The sequence below is a fragment of the Lutra lutra genome, chromosome 1 (assembly GCF_902655055.1).
Source record: "Lutra lutra chromosome 1, mLutLut1.2, whole genome shotgun sequence".
Classification (NCBI taxonomy): domain Eukaryota; kingdom Metazoa; phylum Chordata; class Mammalia; order Carnivora; family Mustelidae; genus Lutra; species Lutra lutra.
This window is the reverse complement of record NC_062278.1, coordinates 204,816,009-204,841,640: the sequence shown is the minus strand read 5'-3', so window position 1 is coordinate 204,841,640 and position 25,632 is coordinate 204,816,009. Positions and strand designations below refer to the sequence as shown.

At 51.1% G+C, this 25,632-nt stretch overlaps 2 protein-coding genes across 5 annotated transcripts in view; both read right to left on the bottom strand.

Moving 5' to 3' along the window:
• Positions 1-7,461: 7,461 nt before the first annotated feature.
• C1H3orf62 (chromosome 1 C3orf62 homolog) lies at positions 7,462-11,209 on the bottom strand. Of its 2 annotated transcripts, XM_047694133.1 has the most exons (4): positions 10,878-11,209; positions 10,072-10,489; positions 9,085-9,176; positions 7,462-8,014 (listed from the first exon to the last, which is right to left on the bottom strand). In XM_047694133.1, the coding sequence occupies exons 2-4, from the start codon at positions 10,482-10,484 to the stop codon at positions 7,749-7,751; spliced, it is 771 nt and encodes a 256-aa protein (XP_047550089.1). In that variant the 5' UTR covers positions 10,485-10,489; positions 10,878-11,209; the 3' UTR covers positions 7,462-7,748. The 2 variants fall into 2 exon arrangements, with proteins under 2 accessions (XP_047550089.1, XP_047550080.1); XM_047694124.1 differs by having other exon boundaries at positions 10,072-11,209.
• Positions 11,210-11,527: 318 nt separating this feature from the next.
• The window catches only part of USP4 (ubiquitin specific peptidase 4), a 52,940-nt gene continuing 38,835 nt past the window's right edge, over positions 11,528-25,632 (bottom strand). For 2 of the 3 annotated variants that reach the window (XM_047694070.1, XM_047694071.1), the window contains 11 exons: positions 25,225-25,308; positions 24,073-24,167; positions 21,593-21,784; positions 20,837-20,925; positions 17,448-17,675; positions 16,232-16,302; positions 15,853-15,971; positions 15,349-15,498; positions 14,298-14,401; positions 12,479-12,567; positions 11,528-12,119 (listed from right to left, as the gene is read on the bottom strand). In XM_047694070.1, coding sequence (XP_047550026.1) covers positions 11,958-12,119; positions 12,479-12,567; positions 14,298-14,401; positions 15,349-15,498; positions 15,853-15,971; positions 16,232-16,302; positions 17,448-17,675; positions 20,837-20,925; positions 21,593-21,784; positions 24,073-24,167; positions 25,225-25,308 — 1,383 coding nt within the window. In that variant the 3' untranslated portion in view covers positions 11,528-11,957. Of the gene's footprint in view, positions 12,120-12,478; positions 12,568-14,297; positions 14,402-15,348; positions 15,499-15,852; positions 15,972-16,231; positions 16,303-17,447; positions 17,676-20,836; positions 20,926-21,592; positions 21,785-22,427; positions 22,525-24,072; positions 24,168-25,224; positions 25,309-25,632 lie in introns of those variants that run through there. The other variant, XM_047694072.1, reaches the window with a different exon arrangement.

Genomic DNA, 25,632 nt, shown 5'->3' with positions numbered 1-25,632 from the left:
TAAAACATGTAAAAGCATGTTTTGGGGGGGCATCTGGGTGGCTCCGCGGGTTAAGCGCCAGACTCTTTGGGCGCAGGTTGTCCTCTCAGGTTCTGAGACTGAGCCCGGAATGTGGCTCGGCACTGAGCGTGGAGCCTGCTTAAGCTCTCCGTCTCCCTCTGCGCCTCCCCCGACTCATGCTCTCTCTCTCTCTCTCAAAAAACCCACAAAAATCCAAAACACTTAAAAGCATATTTTTTTCATTAAGTTTATTTATTTTTTTAAATTTATTTGACAGACAGATCACAAGTAGGCAGAGAGGCAGCCAGAGAGAGAGACAGGAGGAGGAGGCAGGCTCCCTGCTGAGCAGAGAGCCCGATGTGGGACTCGATCCCAGGACCCTGAGATCATGACCTGAACCAAAGGCAGAGGCTTTAACCACTGAGCCACCCAGGCGCCCCTTTCATTAAGTTTATTGAAGGGATATCCCATCAACTTAATCAAATGGATAAGAGAGATACCATCTTTTTACCTGTAGGCTTTTCCCAAGATGACTTTGATAAATAACACCCTACTCAGACTGGTTTCTCTTCCTTTATTGTTTGGGAAAGTAAAAATCCTCACTGGATGGATTGGCTTCCAGAATCTGCTCATTTTCTTGTTTTAATACTCCTTAAATTCAGATTAATTAACATACAGTGTGTCATTAATTGCAGGGGTAGAGTTGAGTGCATATAACACCCAGTTGCATATAACACCCAGTGCTCATTACATCATGTCCCTCCCCAGTTACCCCGTCCCCCCACCCCGTCCCCTCCAGCAACGCTGTTTGTTCCCTAGAGTTAAGAGTCTCTTATGGTTTGTCTCCCGCTCTGATTTTATTTTTCCTTTCCTTCTCCTATGTTCATCTGTTTTGTTTCTGAAATCCTACCTATGAGTGAAAGGATAGATTTGTCTTTCTCTGACTTACTGCGCTTAGTATAATACCCTCTAGTTCTGTGTCGTTACCCATTTTTAAGGCAGTAGTAAATGACTCTAGGGCCTCTGAGTGGACCATTATAGAAAGCAATGGTTCTTGATTTTTTCTTATTTTTACATTCATTTTCAAGGGGGTGTGTCGCACAAAAGTCTGAGTTTAATTTGCCTTCAACACCTTTGACAGGGATACCAGGCACCAGCCTAAGCTGCTCTTACTCTAGTTTCCAGACCGAGGACATCCTGTAGCCTGTAGCTGGGAGCCACAGGCAATGGCAGCAGCCCTTTCCAAGGCCAAGGGTGTAGACTTGGACTCCCTCTCAGGCTGCCCGGCCTTTTCTCTCCCTGTGAGCCTCACTGGATGTCTCTTTACCCTGCCCTCTGCCAGCCTCTATAGCCTTCCCTACTGGTTTCCTCTGTTTGTGCAAGGAAAGCATGGGAGGAAGGGGCCCAGCCCCGCCATGGGTTCCTTCCAGCCCTTCTCAAACTTGACTACAGGTGGCTGCTGCGTGGTTAGCATAAGGCTTGTAGACCATAGGGGTTTGTATCTGGAAATCTTTTATTACTCTAAGTTGAAAAGTTTAATCATTTTGAGGTGCCTGGTGGCTCAGTTAAGCAGCTGCCTTCAGCTTAGCAAGGAGCCTACTTCTCCCTCTCCCTCTTCCCCTCCCCCTGCTTGTATTTTCTCTCTCTCTCTCTCAAATAAAATCTTTAAAAAATTAAAAAGTAAAAGAACAGTTTAATCGTTTCAACTCAAAGTTGAGAACCTGTTGAGAGAACTCCATTAGTATTTATGACTGTGGCCTTCCCATTGAAGGGTCTGTCCAACTCTGAAATGCCAAAGGAGGACCCTCTGTTCTTTGATTCTGCTATGAGTTACAAAATCCTGTGTTTCTTCAGAAGTATGTCTTTTTGTGTTATGGAGTCAAAGATCAAGTGACTCAATGTTCTATGAGCTGGGTGTTTTGTAGAAAGAGCAGTAAATTTATCTCCTAACAAGCCTGGGTTAATTAAAATTACACTGCCTGTCTCTGGTAATCATCAGGAAAGGATATTCTGTTTCTTATTTTATTCCTAAGACTTTTTTTTTTTTTTTTTAAACTGTGTTCCTGCCAGATTTGGTGAGCGTGACATAGCCCAGGCACATCCCCAGAGCACACAGCGTTTTTGGCTTTTTGGATGCTGAGAGAGATGTGGCTCCACGGTGGGGGGAGGGGAGGTGTCGTGGGAGGTCTAGGGACCTAGAGCCCAGAGAGCCACCTAGGGCTGCCTCCCTCTGACAATGACCCCAGCCAACCACATCACCTAATTGTCTTGACATTCAAGTATCAATTTAAATGTCACCTACAGAGAGGTCTTTTTGTGACCTTTTCTGTAGAAGCTTGCCTTACTGCCCATTGCCTTCCCTTGTAATTTTCTCCCACAGCTCCATCTCAAATGGTGTATTGCTGTGCACACCTATGTTTTACCTGCCTTGCTGGGGGGGGGGGGGTATAAACCTCGGAAGCAATAACAGCGTCTGCCTCACCCCTGCGGTACCCCCAGCATCCGGGAGAGCGTCTGACACGAGCAGACACTTGACAAATACTGAGAGCGGAGATTTCTTGCTTGCCATTTGAACAGTTCCCTGCAGCCCTGTCCCAAAGTCAGTTCTCCAGCATCCCCTTGCAACCTCCCTTTTTAGCATTTTGTCTCAGAAGTTCCAAAGGGCTCCTGATGAGGGGTCTCCCACAGTATGGCCTCTTCTCTCCCCGGCCAGATGCCAGAAACCCTTCTCCACCCAGAGGGCCCAGAATGTAGCCTTTCTGCACTCAAAAAAAAGTTGCTTCCTACAAGGGTTGAGCAGTTTCGAAAATTTTTTCATGCCAGGCCTTAGGCCAAAACCTTTCATCAAATCAGTCATCTTCCAGCTGGCCGAGCACAGAGAGTCCTTCCCCACTAAGGCTAGGATTCATTGTCAAGTAGATTTCCTAAGTAAAACTTTGTCTACTCTATAAATATTTATCTGGAACATAAAATATTAACATTCTCCCACATACTCCAGGGAGAAAGCAGATTGCCAGAGCCTCAGACGGTCTTGCCATGAAAACCTTTTCAGTAATTATCTGCAATCAGGTGCAGTGGCCTCTGTTGTCTGTGTGCCTTCTTCACGGGTCACTGCCATATTAAACGTCCTCGGGTCAGCTGGCGGAGATGGCACGCTGATACCCAGTGAGCCCCAACCTGGCTATTCAGGAAGAGGGAGATTGGCCTGAATTAGGCCTCTTTTGCAAATCTCTTCCTCAATTTCTTTGACCACTAACAGCTCACAACTCCTCTAGTGGGAGGACGCTGTCGCCGCCCTACCAGCACATTCCTGGGTGCACAGGGGAGGGACACATGCCCCCAGGTTTTCTGTTCCCTTCTGCTGGGTCTCTGATCACTTTGCGGTTTGCCCTGGGATTAGAAGTGGGGGTCCAAGGAGTCAGAACAGGTGGGCCAGGAGGTAGCTCTCCTAGTCCCCCAGTGAGAGGGAGCAGGAGGCAGGAGGTGGGGAGCCTGGAGACCCAGAGATGAGAAGGCAGGCCCCAGTGCCTGGTTGAGCCACACAGAGGCAGAGGCTTACTAACCAGAAGTGCCCCCAGAGCTCACCTGGCAAGATTTCAGACTTTAGCCGCAGGTGGCTAGATAGCCATGTCCAGGAATGTGGAGAACGTGGCAACAGGGACGAAGCTGAAGCCAGGGTCAACATTTCCAGCCCGTGGCCATCCCTAAATTCTCCTTTTGAAAGAACTGTTCCTCGGCGCTCAGGCCTTAGCTGTGGCTCTCTGCTCCCTGACCTTCACTCAACCATTGGCTCATCTCTCCATTTTCCTACCCCTTCTTCCTCAACTGTCCTTGCCTGCCCCCCAGCAGGTCCTAGGAGCTTCTGTGGACCAGCTCCCACCTTACAAAGTCTTACTAGTCTGCATATAGAGCTGCTTTCTAGTGGCTTGGGCAGGGACACTGGTGGGATGCAGCCAGGGGACCTGGAGACCTCTTACAGGGCTAGATGGGCCCCCACTTCTCACGTGCCTTGTGCTGTGGCTTGAATTTGCAGTTTGTGACTAGCAGGTTCCAAAGCTCCTATTTATTCTTGAGGTTGCCTTGTTTCTATTTTGAGTCTGCTAATCCAAATCACAGTTTGGTGTTTCCACGGAAACAATTCAGTGTTTGGTTTGCCAAGATGAGCTGCGGGGGAGAGAACCAAATGACGTAAAACATTTTTAGTTTCTCAAATATGACTATCATTTGTCTCCCCGAGAAGCCTTTGGTCCCAGCCCCCTGAAAACCTGAGGAAGTTGTATTAAAATAAATGTTCTAGACTCCTGTTCCCCTTCTAGCTAAGTCCTTGGAGCCCCACTCCCTGAACACCCCCGCTGTACGTGCGTGAGCACACATCTGCCCAGTATAGCAGATGACAAAGGCAGGAAGGTCTCCTTGGGGCACCTCAGGGAGTCAGGGATATGGAGACAGGAGTCCATGTCGCCAGGGAAATGGCCATATGGCTCCCCCTGTTAGTCTGGGACTGGAGAGCCAGAGGCTCAAGGCTCACCTGCTTTAACTGAATAGCTGTGTTTCTACAGTGAGGGAAATCTCATTCAAGGATCCCAGGACGAATTACCCCTCTGGTAAATCTGAATTTTTACATAAAGGCTTAGCTAAAATAGCAATATGTCTGCCTGTCCCACCAGGGAGAGCTGGGTCCCTCCCTCATGCTGACCCTTGTTCTCAAAGACCATAGTCTCCTCTACAGTCTCCTCCAATCCTTTCCTTTGTTTTTTGTTTTTTTTTTTCAGTCGTCTATGGTTAGGGCTAGGCCCCCGTTCCAGCACCCACCCCCCGTGCAAAGACCCTGGGGGAGCAGGAATGGAATGCTGAGCAGCAGCTCCAGGAGACCTAGAGCTTCCAGTCCCTGGACCCCTGCATCCTCAAGGTCAAGGTCCTGTGAATCCTCCCATTGCCGGTCTGACCTCTGCTCCAGCTTCTGGGGACTGTGAAAGTCAGTTCTGGGCAGTCAGCGGGTAGGGATACCGGTGGCTGGTTGGTGGAGATGAGGGCTTTAAGAAGCTGTGCATGTCCACTGCAGATAGATTAGAAAATATGGACAAGGGGGGAAAAAAGACAAACCCCCTTGTCCCTCCGTGACAATCTCCTGCACATGCTGTGCTCACACACATCTGTACAAACTGGAGACCAAGTGCACTTTCAAAAAATAAATACGCGGGGCGCCTGGGTGGCTCAGTGGGTTAAGCCGCTGCCTTCGGCTCAGGTCATGATCTCAGGGTCCTGGGATCGAGCCCCGCATCGGGCTCTCAGCTCAGCAGGGACCCTGCTTCCTCCTCTCTCTCTGCCTGCCTCTCTGCCTGCTTGTGATCTCTCTCTGTCCAATAAATAAATAAAATCTTTAAAAAATAAATAAATAAATAAATACGCTTGAAGTTTTGGAATAACTAGATTTACAGGAAGGTTGCAATGACAGTTTGTATCCACCCTTCACCCAGCTTCCCCTTGTCTTACGTAACTGAAGCACATTTTGTCAAAGCTGAGAAAAATACATGAACTCTGGCCTTTATTTAGACTTTGCTGGTTTTTCCATCATCTTCGTTCTGCTTCCGGATGCAATCCCAACTACCACGCAGAGAATCAGTGTGTCCCCTTAATCTTCACTAGTCTGTGACAGGTTTGGAGTCTTTCCTTGTTCTTCATGACCTTGACAGTCTGGAGCGCTGGCCGGGCGTCCTGCAGGACACCCCCAGCCTGGGTTTGTCGGCCGTTTAGCTTGTGATTAGACCAGGGACATGGGCTTTGGGTAAGAAGTCAACGGAAGTGAAGGCCCCTTCTCCTTGCTCCCTATGGCCGGGGGTGGTGGTGGTGGTGGTGGCGGCGGTGGTGGCGGCGGCATCCACATGACATCACTGGTGGTGTCCCCTTTATCACTTGCTTGGGTGCCATCAGGCTTCTCCATAGAAATTTACAGATTTGGGGAGCCTGGGTGGCGCAGTTGGTTAAGTGTCTGCCTTCGGCTCAGGACCTGGGACCGAGCCCTGCACTGGGCTCCCTGCTTAGCAGGGAGCTGCTGCAGCTGCTCCCCCTGCTTGTGCAAGCTCCCTCTCTCTCTTTCTGCCACATAAATACAATCTTTAAGAAAAAAGTAATGTTTTTATTTTTCCTTTTGTTCCTAGGAAGTGAGTCACTGAGTGGAGTCCAGCGTCAAGGGGTGGTGAAGGGATGGGGTGGGATTAGGCAGGCGGATTAAGCGCCACCTTCTCCCCGGGAGACTGTCCACATCAGCACTTACTATTCGAACGCACTGTCATGAGCCCTGGCTTTCTCGGGTATCAGGTAGACATCTCTCCGCACACAGACCACCCTACACCTGAGCAGGGCCTCCCAGGATGCTCTGAGCCTTTCTCCTCATTTGCTCCTGTCCTTCCTGCTAAGGGAGAAGAAACTCCCCACCCCGCGGGGCGTGAGTGCTTACTGAGGGTGCCGCCCGCTGTGGGGACTGAGTGTAGGGTGGCTGGGGAGGAGCTTCTGGTTAATCTTGTCCCCCTCTGCCCCAGGCAGGGCAGTCGGGGGGGGGGGGGCGTCCCGAGGCCCTTCCCATGGGGAGGCCCATCCCATGACGTGGCTACCCTGTGGGAAGCAGGAGTGCAGTCTCTGCCTGAGAGTGGGAGTCACCAGACCTGGTGACCAGCCTGCCCTGTGCTTAGGTCTGTAGCCTAAAAGAAGTCATGGCAAGGGGGCCCCTTGGCCAACGGGGCCTTCCTTCCCAGTTCTTTGGGTCTTACCAATAGCCCCTGTGCCAGCCTCCTCACCCCATGCTGCCCATCTGAGCCCAGAAGGCAGGCACTTCTCTGGGACTCTGTGTCCAGGAGGCATCAAAGCTTGCCTCCCTTCCTGATGATGTCCTTGTCCTTTCTTTCCAGGGGTATGGCTGGAGCCGGCCCCGCTAGGCTTTTGCTGCCAGGCTTTTAGGCCTAGCTCCTTCTTTGTCCCTGCCCCTTCTTGCACTAGTACCTGTGGCTTCCAGGGTCTCCAGGCCCGGAGTGGGACGCGTGAGGCCTCAGGCATGAAGGTGGATGGGCAGGACCCGTGTTTACCTTTTTCTCCCACTGCCCTGTGTTGGGGGCCCGGGTGTCCGATGTGGGGCGTGTGGTGGGGAGGCCTCACGGGCATGTCCTGTCAGGTGGGGATCAGCCCCTCCCACACAACCATGAGGCCCCAGCAGCAATCTTCAAGCTGAGCAGGGTCAGGGTTAGGGGTGCGGAGGGAAGGTTGGTCTGGACATGAGGAGGGTCTGGAGCCCAGGCAGAGAACAGATAGCCCTGTGTGCAAGGCGTGCAAGGGGAGGAGGGCTGGGGGCCATGGTCTGTGTGGGCTGGGCTGGCCTGGGCTGGTCCCAGGGGGTACACAAAGCCCACCCTGGTTGTGGTCCCAGTACTTCTTCGGGGGCCCATGGAAAAGAACACTGGGAGACACAGCAGAGGCCACAACCAGCACCTGCCTTGGGTACTGGGTGTATTAAATACCAATCAAAAACACAGTTTAGATGTAAAGAAAAGTGAAAAAAAAAAATCAACAGTGAGAAACAATTCAAAACTACAGAATAAAAAAATTGGGCTTTCAGCTCAAAAAGGGACACAAGTGCAAGTTAAAGGGTGTGGCATTCTCCGATCCTGCCAGCCACGCGGCAGAGGCCCCCAGGACGCTGACCGCTGCCTGAACGGCAGCCTGCTCCTCGAAAGAACCAAAGCAACAGGCAGCTGTCCTTACTCAACCTGGTATTTGAAAGAGCTCATTAAATTGTAGTCCTCCTCCAAGTCTAGCACAGTCTCCACGATATTGTGATCGTCAAAAGCCTGCTTGAGGCTGCCGGGGTCGCTCTCCGGGCCCTTCTGAGGGCTCTCGTCCACAAGCAAGGCCCAGGCCTCCTCCCTGAAGGGCGAATCTCCGCAGCGGCCACACACACGGTTCAGCTCGTTTTCAAATTCTAGTTTCCCAGCCAACTCTTCAATAGTTCGGATGCTCGTATGGTCTTAAAAGTAAGAACATTCAGCATTACGATTCCAGTGAGATGTTTCAGGAGACGTTTCAGGCACCAGTGAAAACCCACAACGGGCAACCCTCTCTGGGGACATCAGGGCAGGCGGGCTGCCAGACTGAGCCCCAGATGCTGTGGTGGTCTTGGTGCCCACCCCTCTGGCTCTGCGTTTATTGAGCCCAACTACCCGCCGGTCCCCCAGGAAGGAGGACTCAGACATGTCTGGGCTTGTCTTGGATCTTAGGGAACTCCCTGACCTGCAGGCATGGCAACATATCCTGTGAGAAAAATGGAGCCTTCAGCAGAATCAGACTGCTGCGCGGGGCTGGCAAGGAGTGTGGGGGGGTGGTGAGCTGAGGCAGAGGACTCCGGCTCCCTTCTGCAGCTACCCCAGAGGAGATGCCAGCCACTCGCCCAGTGGCTTGGTAGGTATCTTGCTCCGTGGCCTCAGGGGAGCCTCTCCTCCCACCAGGTCTCCCTTCATTCCCTAGAACCTGGAGGCCCTTCCAGAGCCAAGAGGTTCAGGCAATGCCCTTCACTGGGGGCTGTCTGTCCACTGAGCAGTGTTGAGTCATTTGAAAAAAAGAGCATACAAAAAATACACAGTTCCCACACAGAATGTACAGATGTGTAGGAAAAAACCTCTGGCAGGATCTCCAGCACTGTTAACGTTGGCTTTCTCTGGGTGTTGGCATTACAGCGGAGACGTGAGTTTCTAACTTTCCTTCTAATCTTGGGGGACCACCCCCCCACCCCATCTTTGCCTATGTCCTGTCTCCAGATCTAAGCTCAACAGCCAAGTCCTGGGGACGACTGTCCCTTATGCCCAGGGATTCACTGTAACCAGACATTTATGAAATGACCTGATTCCTGTGCAACTCCACCCGCTATCAGCTACATGAGGGTCCTGTGCAGAGAGCCTGCCATGGGCAAAACAGAGGCACCATGTAGACGGATGAGAACTGAGAGAGTGGTTTTGTTTTTTAAAGACACCTGCCGACTCAGGGGCCTGCATGAAGGACCTATCGTCCCAAGGAGGGGTCAGGTGTGCCCTTTGTACTCACCGATCATATCAAGCAGATCTTTTGTGACCTCTTGGCTAGAATTGCTGAGTGGCATGTTTGAGTCAACCTTCAAATCTTTCTCCGTATCTTTCCTGCAACCCCCAGGTAGAAAAAAAAAGAAAAGGTGGAGGGTTAGAGCCTCTTCAAAGAAAACCTTGTGGAGAACTCAGTGTTCATCTTAAAAACAAAAACATACTGGTAACTATGCTGTGATTACAGAGATAACTGGAAACTGCTGAGTCAGTGAAGTCGACTAATAATATCCTCGCAACTCACGAGCATCACTGACAGCGCACTGGTGACAGCACCTTTGTGACAGTGCCTTTCTGCCTACAAACGCCCGTATTCACATGTCAGAATGGAACCCATTCAATGGCTTCTTCCTTCTCTGCTTCCAGGGCAGCCAAGATGGCAGGACCTGAAGTTCCATCCCATATGGTCATCCTTGCTCCAGCTCAAGGTGCCTAGAACCAGGCAGTTTAAACCTTACCGGGGAGAGGGGCACCCGGCAGGCTTAGTTAGAACAGCATGTGACTCTTGGTCTCAGGGTGGTGAGGGAGCCCCACGTTGTAGACATTATGTAAATAGAGAAACTTTAAAGCTATCAGGGAAAAAAAGGTCTAAGGGAGATCTTAACATGAGGTCTAAGACCTCATGAGGTGGGGAGCGGGAGTAGGTTAGGGATGGGGGTGAAGAGCGCAGAAACAAGGATGAAAGCAGGAAGTAGGGACCAGCCACCCATCTGACCTCTCCCTAGCAGGGACACTGGAATGAAGATTTTCCTTTCTGCAGTATGAAAAACAGTGACTTAGAATCAGGTTCTCTAACGTTCACTACCACTGTGGGACCGGCAGAGTGGTCTCTAGGAAGGGTCTGGCAGTCCTAGGGGCAGGCAGAAGCCATGCTGCACTCAACTCAGGAACGTGCACATTTTCAGAAACCAGGGCCCCCTGACTGTAACTTTTTACACTGTCAAGTTGGAATCACCTTAGGCTGTCTTTTCTCCAGTTCTCCCCGTCTCCCGCGGCTCTCCAGAACTGTCTTTCCGGTGCCAAAATGGAGGAATGCATCAATACGTTTTCCTTACTGGTCAGAGGTTTTCTTTTCGGGCTTGAAGCCTGTGGCTTTGCATTCACTGGGGCATGGTTGGGCGCAAAGGCTGGGCTCTCGTTCTCAGGAGCGCACGGGACTGGAAGGAAGGGAGCCGCGGAGGAGGAACAGGCCGCCTGCGGGTGCCTCCTGCAGAGGAGCCGGTGCACGGGGAGGGGGAAGGAGAGCGGCGCGGCGTCCAGCTCCAGCCTTGGCCGGCCCGAGCACTCCTGGGAATGACTGACGCCTTCAAAGGCCCGGTCAATGGCCGCAGTCAGCTCCATTCTGCATCTTCGCAATTTTTCAGACATTTCCCCTAAAAGCGACCACGTCTTTATTATGTAACACATTGGAAATGCACATTGGAAGAGCAACACGAGAATAACGTTACAGACGAAGTTCCAAACCACCCCCAAAGGGCGCATCTCCTGGAGCTTGATCCACGCCACCGGCCAGACGGCAGAGGAACCCACACTCCGGGAGCCCTCCTGCCCAGGTGGCGGGTGTGGCCCACGGATCTCCCAAAGGAGTCAGCGGTTGGACTGGAGCCCCAGGGACGCCCAGCCCCGCCTTCCCCGGCTCCGGGCCCGCCCGCCCGCTCCAGCCACCCGCCCCAGCCGCCTCTGCAACCCCTCTCCGCCCTCGCCAGCAGCCCGCAGCCCGCAGCCGGCCCTCCGGCGGAAGGTCCGCAGGCGTGTCCTCACCCGCCAGTGCGGCCACACCGCCACCTGGGCCAACGGTCGCCGCGCGCGTACTGGCCGGTCGCGTGCCCGAGAATGGCGTTCCCTGCTCCCCCCACCCCCGCCAAGGTTAAAGGTCAGACAAGAATGCCCGGACTGACCACCGCTTCTTTAAGACCCACTCGGTGCAGCGGAAGCGAGGGCCCCCCCACCCCACCCCCCAGCGAGGGACGCGGCCGGATGCGGGGGGTGGGGGGGACAAGACCAACCAGAAACCGCTGGTGGGGGGGGGGGTAATTTCATTTCTTACCAAAGTTGGCGAGAAGGGAAACGTTCCCATTCTCAAGCCAACGTAGAGAGAAACTGGATGGGCCACTGGACCCAGAAGTTTTGTGTACCAACTTCTTTTAAGTGATATCTAATAAAATTGCCACCCCGTCTCCAACCGTCTCAATTCATCAAGGATGGTGAGGGACATAACAGAACTGCTAGGTTCCACACGAGATTGAGGGGCGGGAGACCCCAACACCAAGTATCTTCATTTCATTACCGGGAAGAAAGATGGAAACTCCAAGATGGCTCAAAGGGAAACAGAAATGGGCTTCAGGGACCAATTTTGAGGGAATTATAAACCCATGTCAGTGCACAGCAAGGGAGAAGGGGACAACATCAAGTGAACTGGAGGCTTGGTTTACTGTGGGCAGACTGCTGGGGTGACCAGGAACCAGCACCAGAATGAGAAATCCAGGAACTCAGGGCGGCCTGCAGTGGGTCTTCGTGGCCACCGCACTCAATGATAGTGTTCCTCTCCATTCTTTGGAATTCCTCGGCCTTACTCCACTGTGCACCCCCCTCCCGACCCCCCATTTTCCAGCTCCACAGGTCTTACAGAAATTTCTCACCACCTGTATAAAAAGAAAAATAATTCAGCCTCTTGACATAACCCTTCTGAGAAAACAGGGTCTTTTTTTTCTTCTGCTCATAAAAGAAGGGGATTTCCTCATCTGGTTTTTAGACGGAACACTAGTAGTCTTCAGAGTGTCAAAGATGTTCTCCTGGGGGATTACACTGGTGCTGAGGGGCAGCAGGGTCTCGGAGGCAGCATCAGTTGGTGTCCATGCTGCAAGCCTCGTCTTCCCCCGTGCCCTGCTGCGAGCTGCCTGGGCTTGTCCCTCCCTCGGAGGATCCAGGAAAACCGACGACTGAAGGCGTCTTATAAAATTCATCATCTCGACGTTGGTAAAATAGCACATAAGCCGCTTTTGTCTAAAACACAAGAGAGGAAAAGTTCATTCACCGGTTGGAATGATCACCCATTCTCCCAGCTTTTCGCTCACTATTCAAAACAGGGCTTTTTTCTCGGGGCTCTGCCATCTTGCCCTGTGCAACCATGCACAGAAGCAAACAGGAAGGTGACCCTGCCCAGAGAGTGGGGAAGGGCCGGTGCCTGCGACCAAACCCGGAGAGTGAAGTTTCTCATTTAGCAAGGGTTCTGGAAGGAATGGCAGTCAACTCTTTTGTCTACCACTCCTAGCTCCCACTGTCACATCAGGATGGCCCGGGAGACCCTTCTCAGCTTTAATCCATCAGGTAAGAGGAGGAATCAAGCACTAGAGCCTACTCACCACTATCTGATCCTCAGAGGCCAGGGACACGTTGCTATCATCAAAATAATACCATTTCCCGTTCAGTTTGTTCTTCGCATATGCAGTGTCTGCCAAGTCAACAAAGAAAATACCTCTAGCAATCACCAGAGAACTCATCTGGCTAGTTTATTAGGCTTGCACTAAACAACAATAAAACTCTAAAAAAATAAAACAAAGGCCCTGAAATTAAAAGTAATTTGGAGGTGACAACTAAAAGATAACTCTTTTTTTTGAAATCTGTTCTTCCTCAAAAAGGGTAAAAATGGGGACCCTGGCGGGCTCAGCCAGTTAAGCATCCGACTCTTGATTTCAGCTCAGGTCATGATCTCAGGGTTGTGATTTTGAGCCCTGCACTGGGTTCCATGCTGGGCATGTAGCCTGCTTAAGATCGTCTCTCCCCCCTTCCATAATCTCTCTCCCTCCTGCCCTTAAAAAAAAAAAGGCGGGGTGGTGGTAAGAATGGAGCGGTCAGGGACCAAGGCTTTAAGCTGTAATTTTGGGAAACTAATCGAAAGAACAGAGAAATCCAGTATCAATCTTCAGGATGGCTATAAGTAATCATCCAGAGCCAAGGGACCCACAAAGGAAGCTGATAGTTTAAGATTTTAGCAAAAATGGCTCTCAAAAAAACCAGTCAAGTCAAACTTCACTTGGTCCAGCAGATGGCTACTACTGCCTCTTCCTACCTCTGTATCCTCCAGGGTAATCCCGGTGAGGGACACCCTGGGCATCTGGCTTTGCAGAGCTGGGATATGGACAAGATGCTTTAAATGTATCTCTGAAACTGTGAAAAATCTGTGGCTGGGTAATAATTCCTCACAGTGGGCCTAGCATTCCCCACAGCAAACACTACCTGTCTTGATTTTATACTATTCCCCAGCAAGATGTGTTTACAACAGTAATCCCAGCAGCGATGAGGAGTTCCTGTCCCTTCCAGACTCTACGAAATGACAGACTCTAATGGAGAACTGGTTGCTTGTCCCCACCTGCTGCACTGACTTTGGGCCAGCCCTTCATCCCTCACTGTACTGCCTACCCCAGGGGTGAAGAATGTAGAAGGTGCCCAGGGCCTGTCCCTACAGTCCCTCTCCCTCTGCCCCTCCCCACCGGCTGCCTGCTCTCTCTCTCTCTTAAATAAATAAATCGTTTAAAAAACAAAAACCTACACATTCCAGACATTGTGGAAGATAAGGTAAAGCTGAGAAGGTTTCCTTGCTTTCTGCTTTAGCATAGCTGTGATACTGGCTTCTGCAATGACACAAGTCTGAACACGTCCTGGGCATCTCCCCATGTTATCATTCATTTTCTTTTGCAACGGCTGTGCGCTCTTCCAACACATAGGTGGAGAGCAGTGCCAACTGCTGGGTCACTGATGCAGCTACTAATTTTTCACTACAATAGCTGAATCTTTGTGCATAAAGCTTTTTCCCAATATCAAGTACTTTCCACAGGACAGATTCCCAGAGATGGGACTACTGGATTCAAGAATATGAAGACCAGGGGCGCCTGACTCCTCAGTCAGTGGAGCATGAGACCCCTGATCTTGGGGTCATGAGTTCGAGCCCATGTTGGGAGGAGAAAGTACTTAAAACTAAGATCTTAAAAAAAAAAAAAGAATATGAAGAGAAAGAGAGAGTGAAGCAGTACCAGCAGCAGTTCAACAAAGCCTGACACCTTGACGATACAGGCTTGAGGCACTGTGTAAGGTGCTTAGGGGAGGGCCCGGCACAAAGGAAAGGGCCAGTGAGACTGGCCGAGGGCACGTCAACACGTCAGAAGCAGCAACGCCAGTACTTACAGTGGCCAACCCCCATGGCTCCATAATGATTAGACACAGCAATGAGGTCGTACACATAAGGCCTCGCTGACAGGTCACACACAAACTCCGACATGTTCAGAGCTCTGAGCACAAAACACAAAAATGGCCTTTAATACATTAACTCAGAGAGAGAAGCAGCAGTAACCCAGCAACCCCTTTAATGCACGAGGCTGGAACACAGGAGCCCTCGAAGGCAAACCATGGCAGGAGCAGATGAAGAGGCCGTGGCAGCTGGGGCCCAAGCACTGGCTCAGGCTGAGCACTGGCCCATGCAGGCTGCAGAGAAGCTGCCCGAGGAGCTCTGGCCCCGCACCCCGCGGTGAGGACGGGCTCTGGGCATGGACAAGAGGGCTACAGCCGCTATGTGGATCCTGGTTGTCAGGATCAAAATTACAGCTGGAGCCATAAAAACCTCAGCTATATGCCAAAACAGGTCCCAGAACACATTTTCCCCCAACATTTATTTTGAAAAATTTCGAACATACAGAAAAGTTGAACACATTTTTAGACAAACGTCTATACTCTATCCCTCTACCTCCACTCCCACCCCCCCAGGAAGCATTTTAAAATCCGCACTTTGTGGACGAACTCTTACTTGGTTGACTTACTTTCCTGGGCCCATCACTCTGCCTCCTGGGACCTGGGGACACGAGTAGGCAGCCAGTCTCACTCTCTGCCCCAGGGACCGGACAGGTGGCTCTGCGCCCCTGCTGCTGCCCCCAGTCATCCAGTTTTCTGGAGCAGCAGCCCTGTGTGTCTGCGCCGTCCGGCTGAGCCCAGGCGCCCTGGACCCATGACGGACAGGAGGCCCAGCTCAGTTAAGGGGCTACCCTGAGCCTGGGAAGCGCTTCTGCCGAACAATCTTTTCCCCAGGGGTACGAGGATGGGGGGGGGGTCAGCCGAAGTCCAACTGCCTGCAGCCCAGCAACACACATCCTAATGCAGGAGAATCTTTGGTGACAGAACTCTCAGCCAGCCGGTGCCCCGGTCTCCTGCCGACTTTTTAATTTTCCGAAGCTCGGGGACCCACCTGACCGGGAATTCCACGACTGTGTCGAGCTTATCCCTCCAGTATCGGTTGTAGGAGAAACGCTTGAGGTGGACCACCAGGATCTTCGGCAAGGACCACAGGTCAAACTTCTTAGTGGCCTGCTGATGCTTCTTACAGGTGGGACAGTACCTGCGGAGGAAAGAGAAACCTCCACTCAGTGGGGAGGTGGCGAGCCAGGGCCCCCAAGCACAGAGGCTCAGTCACAATCCCACAACATCCTCTCCTGCGCTCCGCATGGCTGCTTGGAGAGGCGGAGTCAGCTCTAAGCCAGCTTCTGAAACGGGGGTCGGGGGAGATGGCTTTCTCGGTCCGGAAAACAACTGGTACAGAAAGACTGCGATAGAGGGTCAGTCATGTAAAGAAGGGACAAAAAGTGACATATCTCCCTGCCCCCATAAAAGGGTTTTTATATACATAGATGGACCCAGCAGATCTCAGTCCGGGCTGCACGGGTGTCCGCCCACAGACTGGGGGGCTGCATACCAGGGGTCGTGCTCCCCAAGGGTCTCCATGGTGGTGAAGAGCTCGATGCAGTCTCTCAGGGCCACGGCAGTCTTCTTCTTCTTCTGAGGCTGCAGCATGCTCACGTGCTTCTCATAGGCCTGTGGGGGACAAAGTGCTAACTTCCGGCAGGGACATGAGTTCTTCCCAGGTAAAGCCACAGCCTCCCAAGCTCCCATGCCCAGGATATAATGTATTTTCTGGAGCCTCTGAACATATAATGACAAAATCTTTCAGTGCTTTCCATTCTCAGTCTGACCCAGGGTTTGTTAAATTGCTGGGGAACTGGTGAGACTGATGCAAGTGCACAGCGAGGGCAGAACCCAGTTCTCCTCCCGACCAGGAGTCCCCAACCCCTTACCTCAGACTCTTGCTCATCATAGTAAAGGCTCCGGGTCTCACTGTCCCAATCGATGGCCAACGTGGATCGAGCTGAGGAGGAAGACCCAAATGTCACTCATTACTAACAGCCAGCACTCGGGGAAGGAGTGAAAAGAAAACACTCAGGCTGCGCCACCAACTCCTGTCCCCCCCTCACCAGCCACAGCAAGACGATGCTCTGCCCTGAGCCAGCCCCCAACGTCCTTTGGCAAAGATTCCCTCAGTGCCGCAGTAAGCTCCAGAAGCGGTAACCATATATGATACCGAAGGGGATGAGGTCAAGATGAAGTGACGGCGACCAGATTTACCCTCCCGCCTTAACTCATGAGAAAACCTGACCCAACAGCGGAAGACTGTTTTGAGGCGGGGTACAGGGCAGAGGAAGAGTTTGATCGATCCCCGAGAGAAGGAAAACAAACAAGGTGCTGCCCACAGGGGCCCAGCCTACTGCCTGCAGGCACTGTCCAGGCCGCAGTGTGCAAGAGAAGGGGAAGGAGATAGAATCTGCAATGCACTGACAAGAGGAGGAGGCCTCACAGAGAGGAGGGAGCTGCCAAGACAGGGAGAGAGAGACCTGAAAAGGCCTTAATAAAGCTGGTAAGAACACACATTTTTAAAGAGATCCAACAAAAAAGAAAGAGAGTGAAAGAAAGCTAATGTCTTTTCCAGTGAAGGAGACACAAAATGCTTCTGGGCAGGGGTCTTCCCCAAACCTCTCATGCTCTCCACACCACGCGCGTCCGGCGCGGCCTCTTCCATGTGCTCAGCAGCCCGTGTCACAGGCTCCAGCTAATGAACAGCCCATGAAATCCATGACCATCATCTAGATGGGTCACATGTTCTGAGCAGTCTTACGGAACAGAAGAAACAGGCACGTAGTCTCATGAGCAAGGAGTCCGCTGCCACGCAGGAGGCGCGAGAAGTGTTATCAACCCAGCGCAGAGGCCCCAAGGGTGGTGGCGGTGGAGGGAAAGGACCAGAGAGACAAGCCTGGCAAGATGGCGGGGGCAGGCACTCGGGCCTCGGGAACAGTCTTTAGGGAGATTTAAGCCAAGGCCCACACAAGCGTCTATTCATGGAGCTCCAGGGAGACGGCGAGAGCCCAGTGCAGTGAGTACCGGGTACAAACAGGATTTTCAGACAGATTCTCAGCCCCCTCACCAAGCCCAGTGTGAAAGGTTACGGAAAGTGCTTACAGTTGAGTTTAAGTAGTTTTCCATCAGTTGCAAGGGAATTTATGTCAGCTGTTCCATAGGAGTTCACGAGGCTAAAGGTAAAAAGCCTTTTTGGGCAGGGCTGGCCTTTGACCTTCTTTTGGGTGGTCTCACCGTGGTCACCACCCAGCTCATCCTCCCCACTGCCTTCCGTTTCTGAAAGCTGCTCTTTGCCTTCTTCCTGATGCTCCATTTCTTCTTCGTCTTCTCCTGGCATACAAACAAAAACCAGTGTATATAGTCTGCCACCGCTTCAATGTTAACAATTTTACTTCATACCTAACTCCGGTGCTTCCTCCCACAGTTTGTCCCGTGTATGTGAACCTCCATCTAGCCCCTACAAAGCACCTGAATTCACCCTCACCACGAGGCAGTGAGACACACACAGGGGCCCTGCTAACGTGTGATGAGGGAGCATGGGCCCACGGAAGCTCACCGAGGCCCCCGAAGGCACAGGGTGAGTCAGCAGGCCCACCTGTCGTAATGGGGGCCCCTCTACACTTGGTACTTTACTGGGCTTCAACCCACATCCTATGACTCTTTCAACTTCATCATTTGACCCACAGAGAGAAAAGGACCAAAGGGTTAAGAAACATAAAAGTCACTTTTAAAAATATTACTATGATCACAAATGCTGAGCAAAAGCCTTCAGTTCCTCTACAAGAAACATGCTGACTGTCCCTTCAACAAGGAGTCGGTGAGTGTCTCTCCAATGTAGATGCCAGGCTGGGTCCCGGTGACACAGCAGACAGCGCCCTACCTTTTTTTTTTTTTTTTCTCATTATTCATTTGAGATTGCTGAATTTCAAGAATTTTGTTTTATTGATTTTTTCATGGTAATCTACACCCAACATGGGGACCAAACTCAAGATCCTGAGATCGAGAGTTGCATGCTCTTCCGACTAAGCCAGCCAGGCGTCCCTCGGGAGTTTTAACAGGCATTCTGAAGACATACACTTCCATTTCCCAGGTATTTCCAGAGAACTGGTATGTGTGGCGGCAGTAAAATGATCCATACACATAGCCATGGCACTCTTTGTTGTGGGGAAAAGGGGAAAGTCAGGGTATTGGGTAAGTAATTTGAACAAAGATGGGACAACTCCAAAAGGTGATGTAAAAGTAAGAGAAGAAAATACGTAAAATATCAAGTTTATATACTCAGGAAATAGCAGTAAGACATGGAAATGTTGAGAAAAAGAGGACGTTCTAACATAAGAATCCTCTTTTCTAAAGCCAATCTGCCTTCAGAGCGCTCCTGAGGAACGAAGTCAGGCTCAGGACAATGCAGCAATTTCCTCTCAGGTCACAGGACAGCACAGCCTCGTATGAGGGTGTGACATGGACCCCCAGGGGCACCGTTCCCAACAGCCAGCTGGCCTACTACAGCAAGCCTGGCCCTCACGAACACTCTTTTTCCTGACCAGCTCACTTGGCTCCTGAGACAGCTGCACCACCCCTTTCACTGCCCAGGTGAGCCTGCCCCGCTCCCTACCTGCTCCCCCTCGAAGAGGGACACAGCCAAAGCCTGCTTCCTCCCCGCTCAGTGAACAAACAGAGTCCTGGAACTATAAAAACTGTGTTTCCTGGCTATGCCACTGGCTGCCAGCTACTCAGACAGTCTTAGGAAACTAATGCTAGCGCAGGAGTGGGTACCATGGATGAGAAGAACAAGCAGAGTCCACTGAAAGCAGCTACCCCAGATCACTCAGAGTATCAGCAGGAGACAGGCACCATAGGCCTGACAAGGAGCCATGGCAGTAAAGATGCAGAAGTATTTCAGCACTGAACGGAGTTTGAAGTCTATGCACCAAGACTCCATTAAAGGATTCAAAAGCAATATTTGCAGCAATAGCAGTAAGAGATAGAATGTCTATAAAGCAAGGCTAATTGTAACAACAGCAAACACTTCCATGGTATGATGATTAACTGAGCACCTACTATGTGCCAGGTACTTTGCCCCACATTATCTCATTAAATTGTAACCTCAACTCTGTGAAACAGAGATGTTATCATCCCATTCTACAGATGGGTGAACCAAGGTTCAGAGGAATGAAGTGACTTGTTGAAGTCCACCCCACACTTTAAGCTAGGAATCACAGTGCTTGAACCACCTGACTGCCGAGAACCCATGGGTCACCCCAGGTCTGCTCGGACACCGCCATGGCTACTCTGCCGTCTCAGCATGTGCGGCCTGAGCAGAAAACACCCTCCTCTTCATCCCTAGTGGGAGAACATGATATTCTGGGCAAGAATAACATAGGACTGGGGCACCTGGGTGACTCAGTCGGTTAAGCAACTGCCTTCGGCTCAGGTCTTGATCCTGGAGTCCCAGGATCGAGCCCACATCAGACTCCCTGCTCGGTGGGTAGTCTGCTTCTCCCTCTGACCTCTCCCCTCTCATGGTCTCTCTCTCTCTCTCTCAAATAAATAAATAAAATCTTTAAAAAAAAAAAAAAGAATAACATAGGACTATACTAAACACTCAACCTAAATTACTTCTCATGTGCAGTATCCCGTGAGGACGGAGCCTTATGGGCATTTTCCAATACCAACTCTCACTTTCCAAGACTGTGCATGTCTTGGAGAAATCTGAGCATTTGGATTTGCAGCTGAAAAGTTATAGCAATAAGTTGGAGGACATTTGTGGTTTTATAGTGATAAACCCACTAAGTCACATAGGCCCCAAAAAGAAGGGTGACAACCATAATGCAGGTCAGACACAGCTCCCCAGTCAGAGATGAGCTTGTGAACCTTTAGCCACGGGAGGACAGCGAGGGCTCCGGGTTTCCTGCAAACAGCCTCGCCGGCCACTTTGCACACGGTGGCTTGCTTTGCTCCCACAGGGGGAGCTATCACAAGTTACCAATCACGGGTAGCTTCCTGGGTAGAATGAAGGAAACACTCAAGAAACTGTCTCTGCCTTCTGACTGGCTGGCCAGGACTCCTGTCCTTCACAGTGGAGCTGCTGCACCAGAGTGACGGGTAAGGGTCAACATGATAGCTCTTCCGATGGAAGCCAGGTCATGGAGGCCGTCAAGGGCTGGCTAAGCACCAACTCTGCCAGCCCCAATGGACCAGAATCAATTCCTGACTTGGCCTCGTGACCCTGGGTAAGTCACTCAGTCCTGTCAGGCTAGCTCCGCCTGAGGTGAAAGCCAGCCTACATGTCTGAGAGATTCCACAAGGTGCCCAAATTGGACAACAAGCACTGGCAGTGTGGAGCGGGTGCAACAGGGTTCCCAGACTTCCTCTCCAGCCAGAGCCCCCGCCCAGCCTTACAGCCTCCCTCTCCCGTGTGTACACCTTTGGAAGAAGAGGGAGGTCAGGAGAGATTTGGTCAGTGACAGCCCCATTGCGTGGCAAGTGCTCACCTTCACAGCTGCCCCTGGAGCCATTGCAGGCCCCCGGCTCCAAGGGCAAGCCACCGGACTCTTCAGGCAAAGGCTGTTTTATATAGCGGCTGGGAAAAAAGGACAAGGAATTATTGTTAAGCCATAACATTTACCTGTTTCTCTCCACTACTCAGCTAAACGTGGTTCACAACTGACATACAGCCATTCACAGAGCCATTCAGATAACTAAAAGGACTTTAAAATCAGGGGATGGCTCAGTACTTCAAGAAACTGAGACAAACCCAAAAGATGTTTAAGTACCAAGTCACTGGAGACTCTGAATCATCTGTGAATGTCTGTTTCGAGTCTTCTACGAATGTCACGTGGCACCGTCATTAAAAGAAATATTTCTCAGTAACATTAATTGCCAGCTTCAAAATGATAGTGGAGTACTGTGGAAACGGTATTCAAACACAAACTGACATCAAAGCACTAGACAGCCTAAACCCAATGACTGACAAGTGTGACAGACACAATTCCAGGGACCACAGAGGAAGCTGAGGTGCCCAGTGTCACGGCACTTAAGAGGTGCCAGACGCCCTGTCCCCACAGCACCTGTCCTGGCCCTGCCAGGGGGCAGGCCCAACTACCTTCTCACAGGACTGAGCACCCGGACCAATACAGGCACCCAGTGCGGTGGTGGGGGGGTGTGGGGAGTGGTGGTGTGCGGGTCACTACTGTGGCTGGGCCCGTAGCAATTTTAGGCAACAAGCAAAAAGCATTCCTGCAACCCACCTGATCCGCTCACAAACAGCCTGGTACAAAGACTCGAGGGTCAGCTTGTGCTTGGCAACAGAAACCAGTAGTGGTTGCCCGTATAGCACGGCCCCAGACGAGGTGCTCGACGGCCTGGACTTCCTTTCCCTGAAGTAGACTGGAAGCGTGACACACTCAGAGCCATCAGCGGAGGTGCCGCAGACCTCATACCTACGTCAATCACACAAGAAGGCACCTTCAGCAGTGGGCCACTATGAGCAGCAGAGATCTGAGCTGCAGCTACGTGGTGGCCAGGACTGTGGTTGCTGGGACAGACCATACCTCAGTATAAAAGGTGGATAAATCATTTCCAAGATGATTCTAGAAGCTGGGTCAGCAATCCTAAGGGTCACTGCCAGCAAAACGTGAACCGACACAACCTGGGACTCGGGGCTAACATGATTCTCTTTCCCCAACCATGGCCTCGACTCTGTGGTCCTTCAAATGGAACTCAACACAGATGACAGCCATCATCTGGACCATCACTGCAGACACAGAGGCACTGGGGATGGGGGGGAGGGGGCGGTGCCTGGCCACCAAGCTCATCATCTTTTGTAACCAAGGAGCTCAAGTTTTAAAAAGGTTATTCCTATGTGCCCTGACCTTTAATAAAACCAAACATCATACAAGAATGTATACCCAGAATATTAGGCAAAGATTCTTTATTTCAAATAAGGAAGCAAATTTATAAAACTTACTGCCATCTTTGTTCAAAAACATTGAAATTAAAGAATCATATTTATTTTTTTAGAAATTAGAGATAACCAAAGAAAATGCTAAATACAAATCAACGATTTTGAAAAATGTGTCTTACTTAGTGAATACATGGGATTGAGGAGATTTATAGATGTTTTATCCTGGAACAGATGTTACCAAAATTGCTGGCAACCGACTGTAGTCTTTCCCTCTTCCTATAGGGGGAGACACAAACTTACTGATTCAATTTTTGAAAACTATAAACACAAACACACACACACAACCCTCCCCAGATGTCTGGCAAACGATCCTAAATGAAGTATGTGCAGGAGGAGTTCTAAGAACAACTCATAAAAATGTCTAAGACGTGCTCTAGGTAAAGGCCCTATGGTCCAGCATTAGGGTCAAGAACCAGGTCTTGGGCGCAAGGCTGGCCCAGATTCCACGTTGACGCTATCATTTTCTGGCGGCTATAACAGGGCTAATTGCTCCCCTTTGACTCTGCTTACTCGGTGAAGAATGGGATTACCCACCTTAGAGGGCAGTGGGGAGAATTCAGTAACTCAGCAGCACAGTGTTCCACATGCTCAAAAAATATTCGCGGTACTAGCGTATTTTCATGACAATTACGACTTCATCTTTAAAACAATTTGCTTCCTTATGGTTAGCACTTGGGCCTCCACAAATTCTTTCGTTGGTGGTGGTTTGCCAAGCTCCCCACATGGAAATGCCCCAGTTCCTCTAAGCTCTGGTGTGTGCAAACACTGGTTTCTAGAATTGAGGGGAGACGCTGTTCAGGACTTCGGCTCAGAAATGGACAGCCTTAGTCCAATGGCCAGCATGAGCCCTGGTGCCCTCTGTTTGTAAAGTGAGCGAAGATGGCTGTGAGCAGGGAGGCAGTGTGCACAAGTGTGAACAGAACCGGGATCTCAGATGTGGTCAAGAAGTACTCCGTTTAGAGTGATCTAGATGCTGCAGGCCCGAAAACTTAAAGGGAAGGAAAGACCTCCTTTGCGTACTGCATTCCTCAACCAAAACACAAACCAAAACGATCCTAAAAACTTCAAGTTTCCAGTGAGAGGGAATGAGGGAGAAAAAGCATCGGTGTGGTCCACATCTGAGCTTCCCCAAGCAAGTGGCTGTCAGGGAGCTCGGGCAAGCTCATGTTCCACTCCACCCCACCTGAGAGAGGGACACAGACACAGTTACAGGGCCTTGAAGTAAGGGGACTTGGAAGGGGTCCAGGAGGCCTCTGGAGCTGATGGAGTACTATCCCCACCCAGATGAGAAAACTAAGTCTCAGAGCTTACAGAACGTTAGAATGGGAAAAGGCTATTTGTATCAACCCTCCCTGTCACTCTTTAAACTACCTATCCGTGGGGCGACTGCCTGTACCACATCCCTTCTCCTCTCAACTTCCCATGGCCCCTTGCGCAGCTCTAACTCTTCTTGAGAAAAGCATTTCTGGCAGAAAGTCCATCTGTAGAACCATTAAACAGGTCTTCTTAAAAGGTAGTAACTATTGACAAAAGGCTATGTCCGTGCTAAAGAGAATTATCTGGAATGCCCAGCTCTGAAGTGCCAGGAGGTGCTTAGCACTAACGGCTGCCCACAGTTCTCTGAACATCCATCCCTTACGCCAGGGAGTCAGGGGAAATCCACCTGAGCACTGACTACCAGATCTTCTGCTCTGGAGACACCTACAAGGCAAAGCCTCTAGAATGTTTTCTTCAACCCTGCAGCAGAAACCACTGAGTACTCACACAAAAATGTCATCCCGAGGCATGATGTGGTTTAAACCTTCATCCATTTGGAAAATTTTGTGGAACCGGTGATTATATACATCTGTGACCACCATCTAAGAATCAACAGCAACAGAAAGATTACAGGATGGTTAAAAGCCTCTACGTACAACCCAGAAGCAAATGAAAACGATGTGCTGCCAGTGTGGCCTCCAGAGAGACCGCCAGGCCACCAGCCCCAGAGCTCAGGGGCCAAGGCCCAGGGGAGAACAACGTGACTGCCCCCAGCAGAAAACATGCTGGTAACATCTGTCCTGAGGTTTACAATGGGATCTGCCCTCAAGTGGTAGGGATGGTGAGGAATGAGTGCTGACCAGAGACTGGTAGTCATCCAGAAACCTCTGGAGTGTCCCCCGGGGCGAAGAGTCTCGAAACCATCCTCAGCACATAGCTGAACACACCAAACCCCAAATATACAGCCGCCTAAAACCAGCAGGGTTCCAGGAGAGCGGGGCTGAGCGAGGACACTGACTCGCGCTGGGACAAGGGAGGGACTCAGAGCATACAGGAGGATGGAGGAAGGGATCTTCACTTTCCCCACCTCCACACAGGGCCAGCCTCAGCAGAAAGCCCAGTGAGGGGAGTTGCTTTTAAATAAAGATTTCTGGGGCGCCTGGATGGCTCAGTCATTAAGTATCTGCCTTCAGCTCAGGTCATGATCCAGGGTCCTGGGATCGAGCCTGCTCAGCGGGAAGCCTGCTTCTTCCTCTCCCACTCCCCCTGCTTGTGTTCCCTCTCTCGCGGTCTCTATCAAGAACATCGTAATGTCACTCTAGACTTACAGGTAGGAAAGAACTTCCAGCTTCTTATACTACAGAAAAGGTCATGTGCAAAGGGGCAGGAAAGCTAAGAGCAGAGCCCTACTCCTGGCCCTCTGATCATGACTAGTGTGCCATCAATGGAGGAGAAAGTGTTCCCCGTGCTGAAGGGACAGTCTCAGATGCAGTGTGCACAGTGAGCACGGGCCAGGAGGTCTGAGGCATCCACACATAATCATGTTTGTGTTGGCCAATAAGAACTACCCCCTAAACATGGCTACAAGTTTGAAAATACACTCCCAAGGACTATGAAATGGCCCCAGTAGGCTGAGCGCCACTGACCACCCCGCCTTACGTTTTCCGCAGCAACACCAGACAGCCTGGAGAGAGCCTCGCACAGGTCAGACACGGCCCCCATCAGCGGCACAACCACACGGTACTGCAAAAAGAAAGATGGGAGGGGTGATAAAGGTGCTCAGCAAAGGGTAGGAGATGAGCTGGTTGAAGCAGGCATCACAGAGCACAAGATGACCTCTTATGAGTCACACGTGGTCAGGGCCCTGAGGAGTGGTCAGGAGCAAACAGCAAGTCCTCTGCCTCAGCATCCTCCTCCCTATTTGGGCAGCAGCACAGGAGCCGGCCATCTCTTTCCCTCCTATATACTGCTTTGTCTCATTCTTCACTTTCGGCAGTCATCCGCTACCTCCTTTAAGGAATGGTGGAAAATTCTACAGACTGCCACATAATGGCATCTGTAAGAGGT

Coding starts and splice junctions, on each gene's coding strand:
- C1H3orf62 (XM_047694124.1), bottom strand. CDS start 10,598: ATGCGCCCTTTGGGGGTGGTTTGGAACTTCGTCTGTAACGTTATTCTC. Junction 9,177..10,071: donor TGGAGAAAAGACAGCCTAAG/GTGATTCCAACT, acceptor TGGGGGTTGCAG/GAAAGATACGGAGAAAGATT. Junction 8,015..9,084: donor AGATCTGCTTGATATGATCG/GTGAGTACAAAG, acceptor CTTACTTTTAAG/ACCATACGAGCATCCGAACT.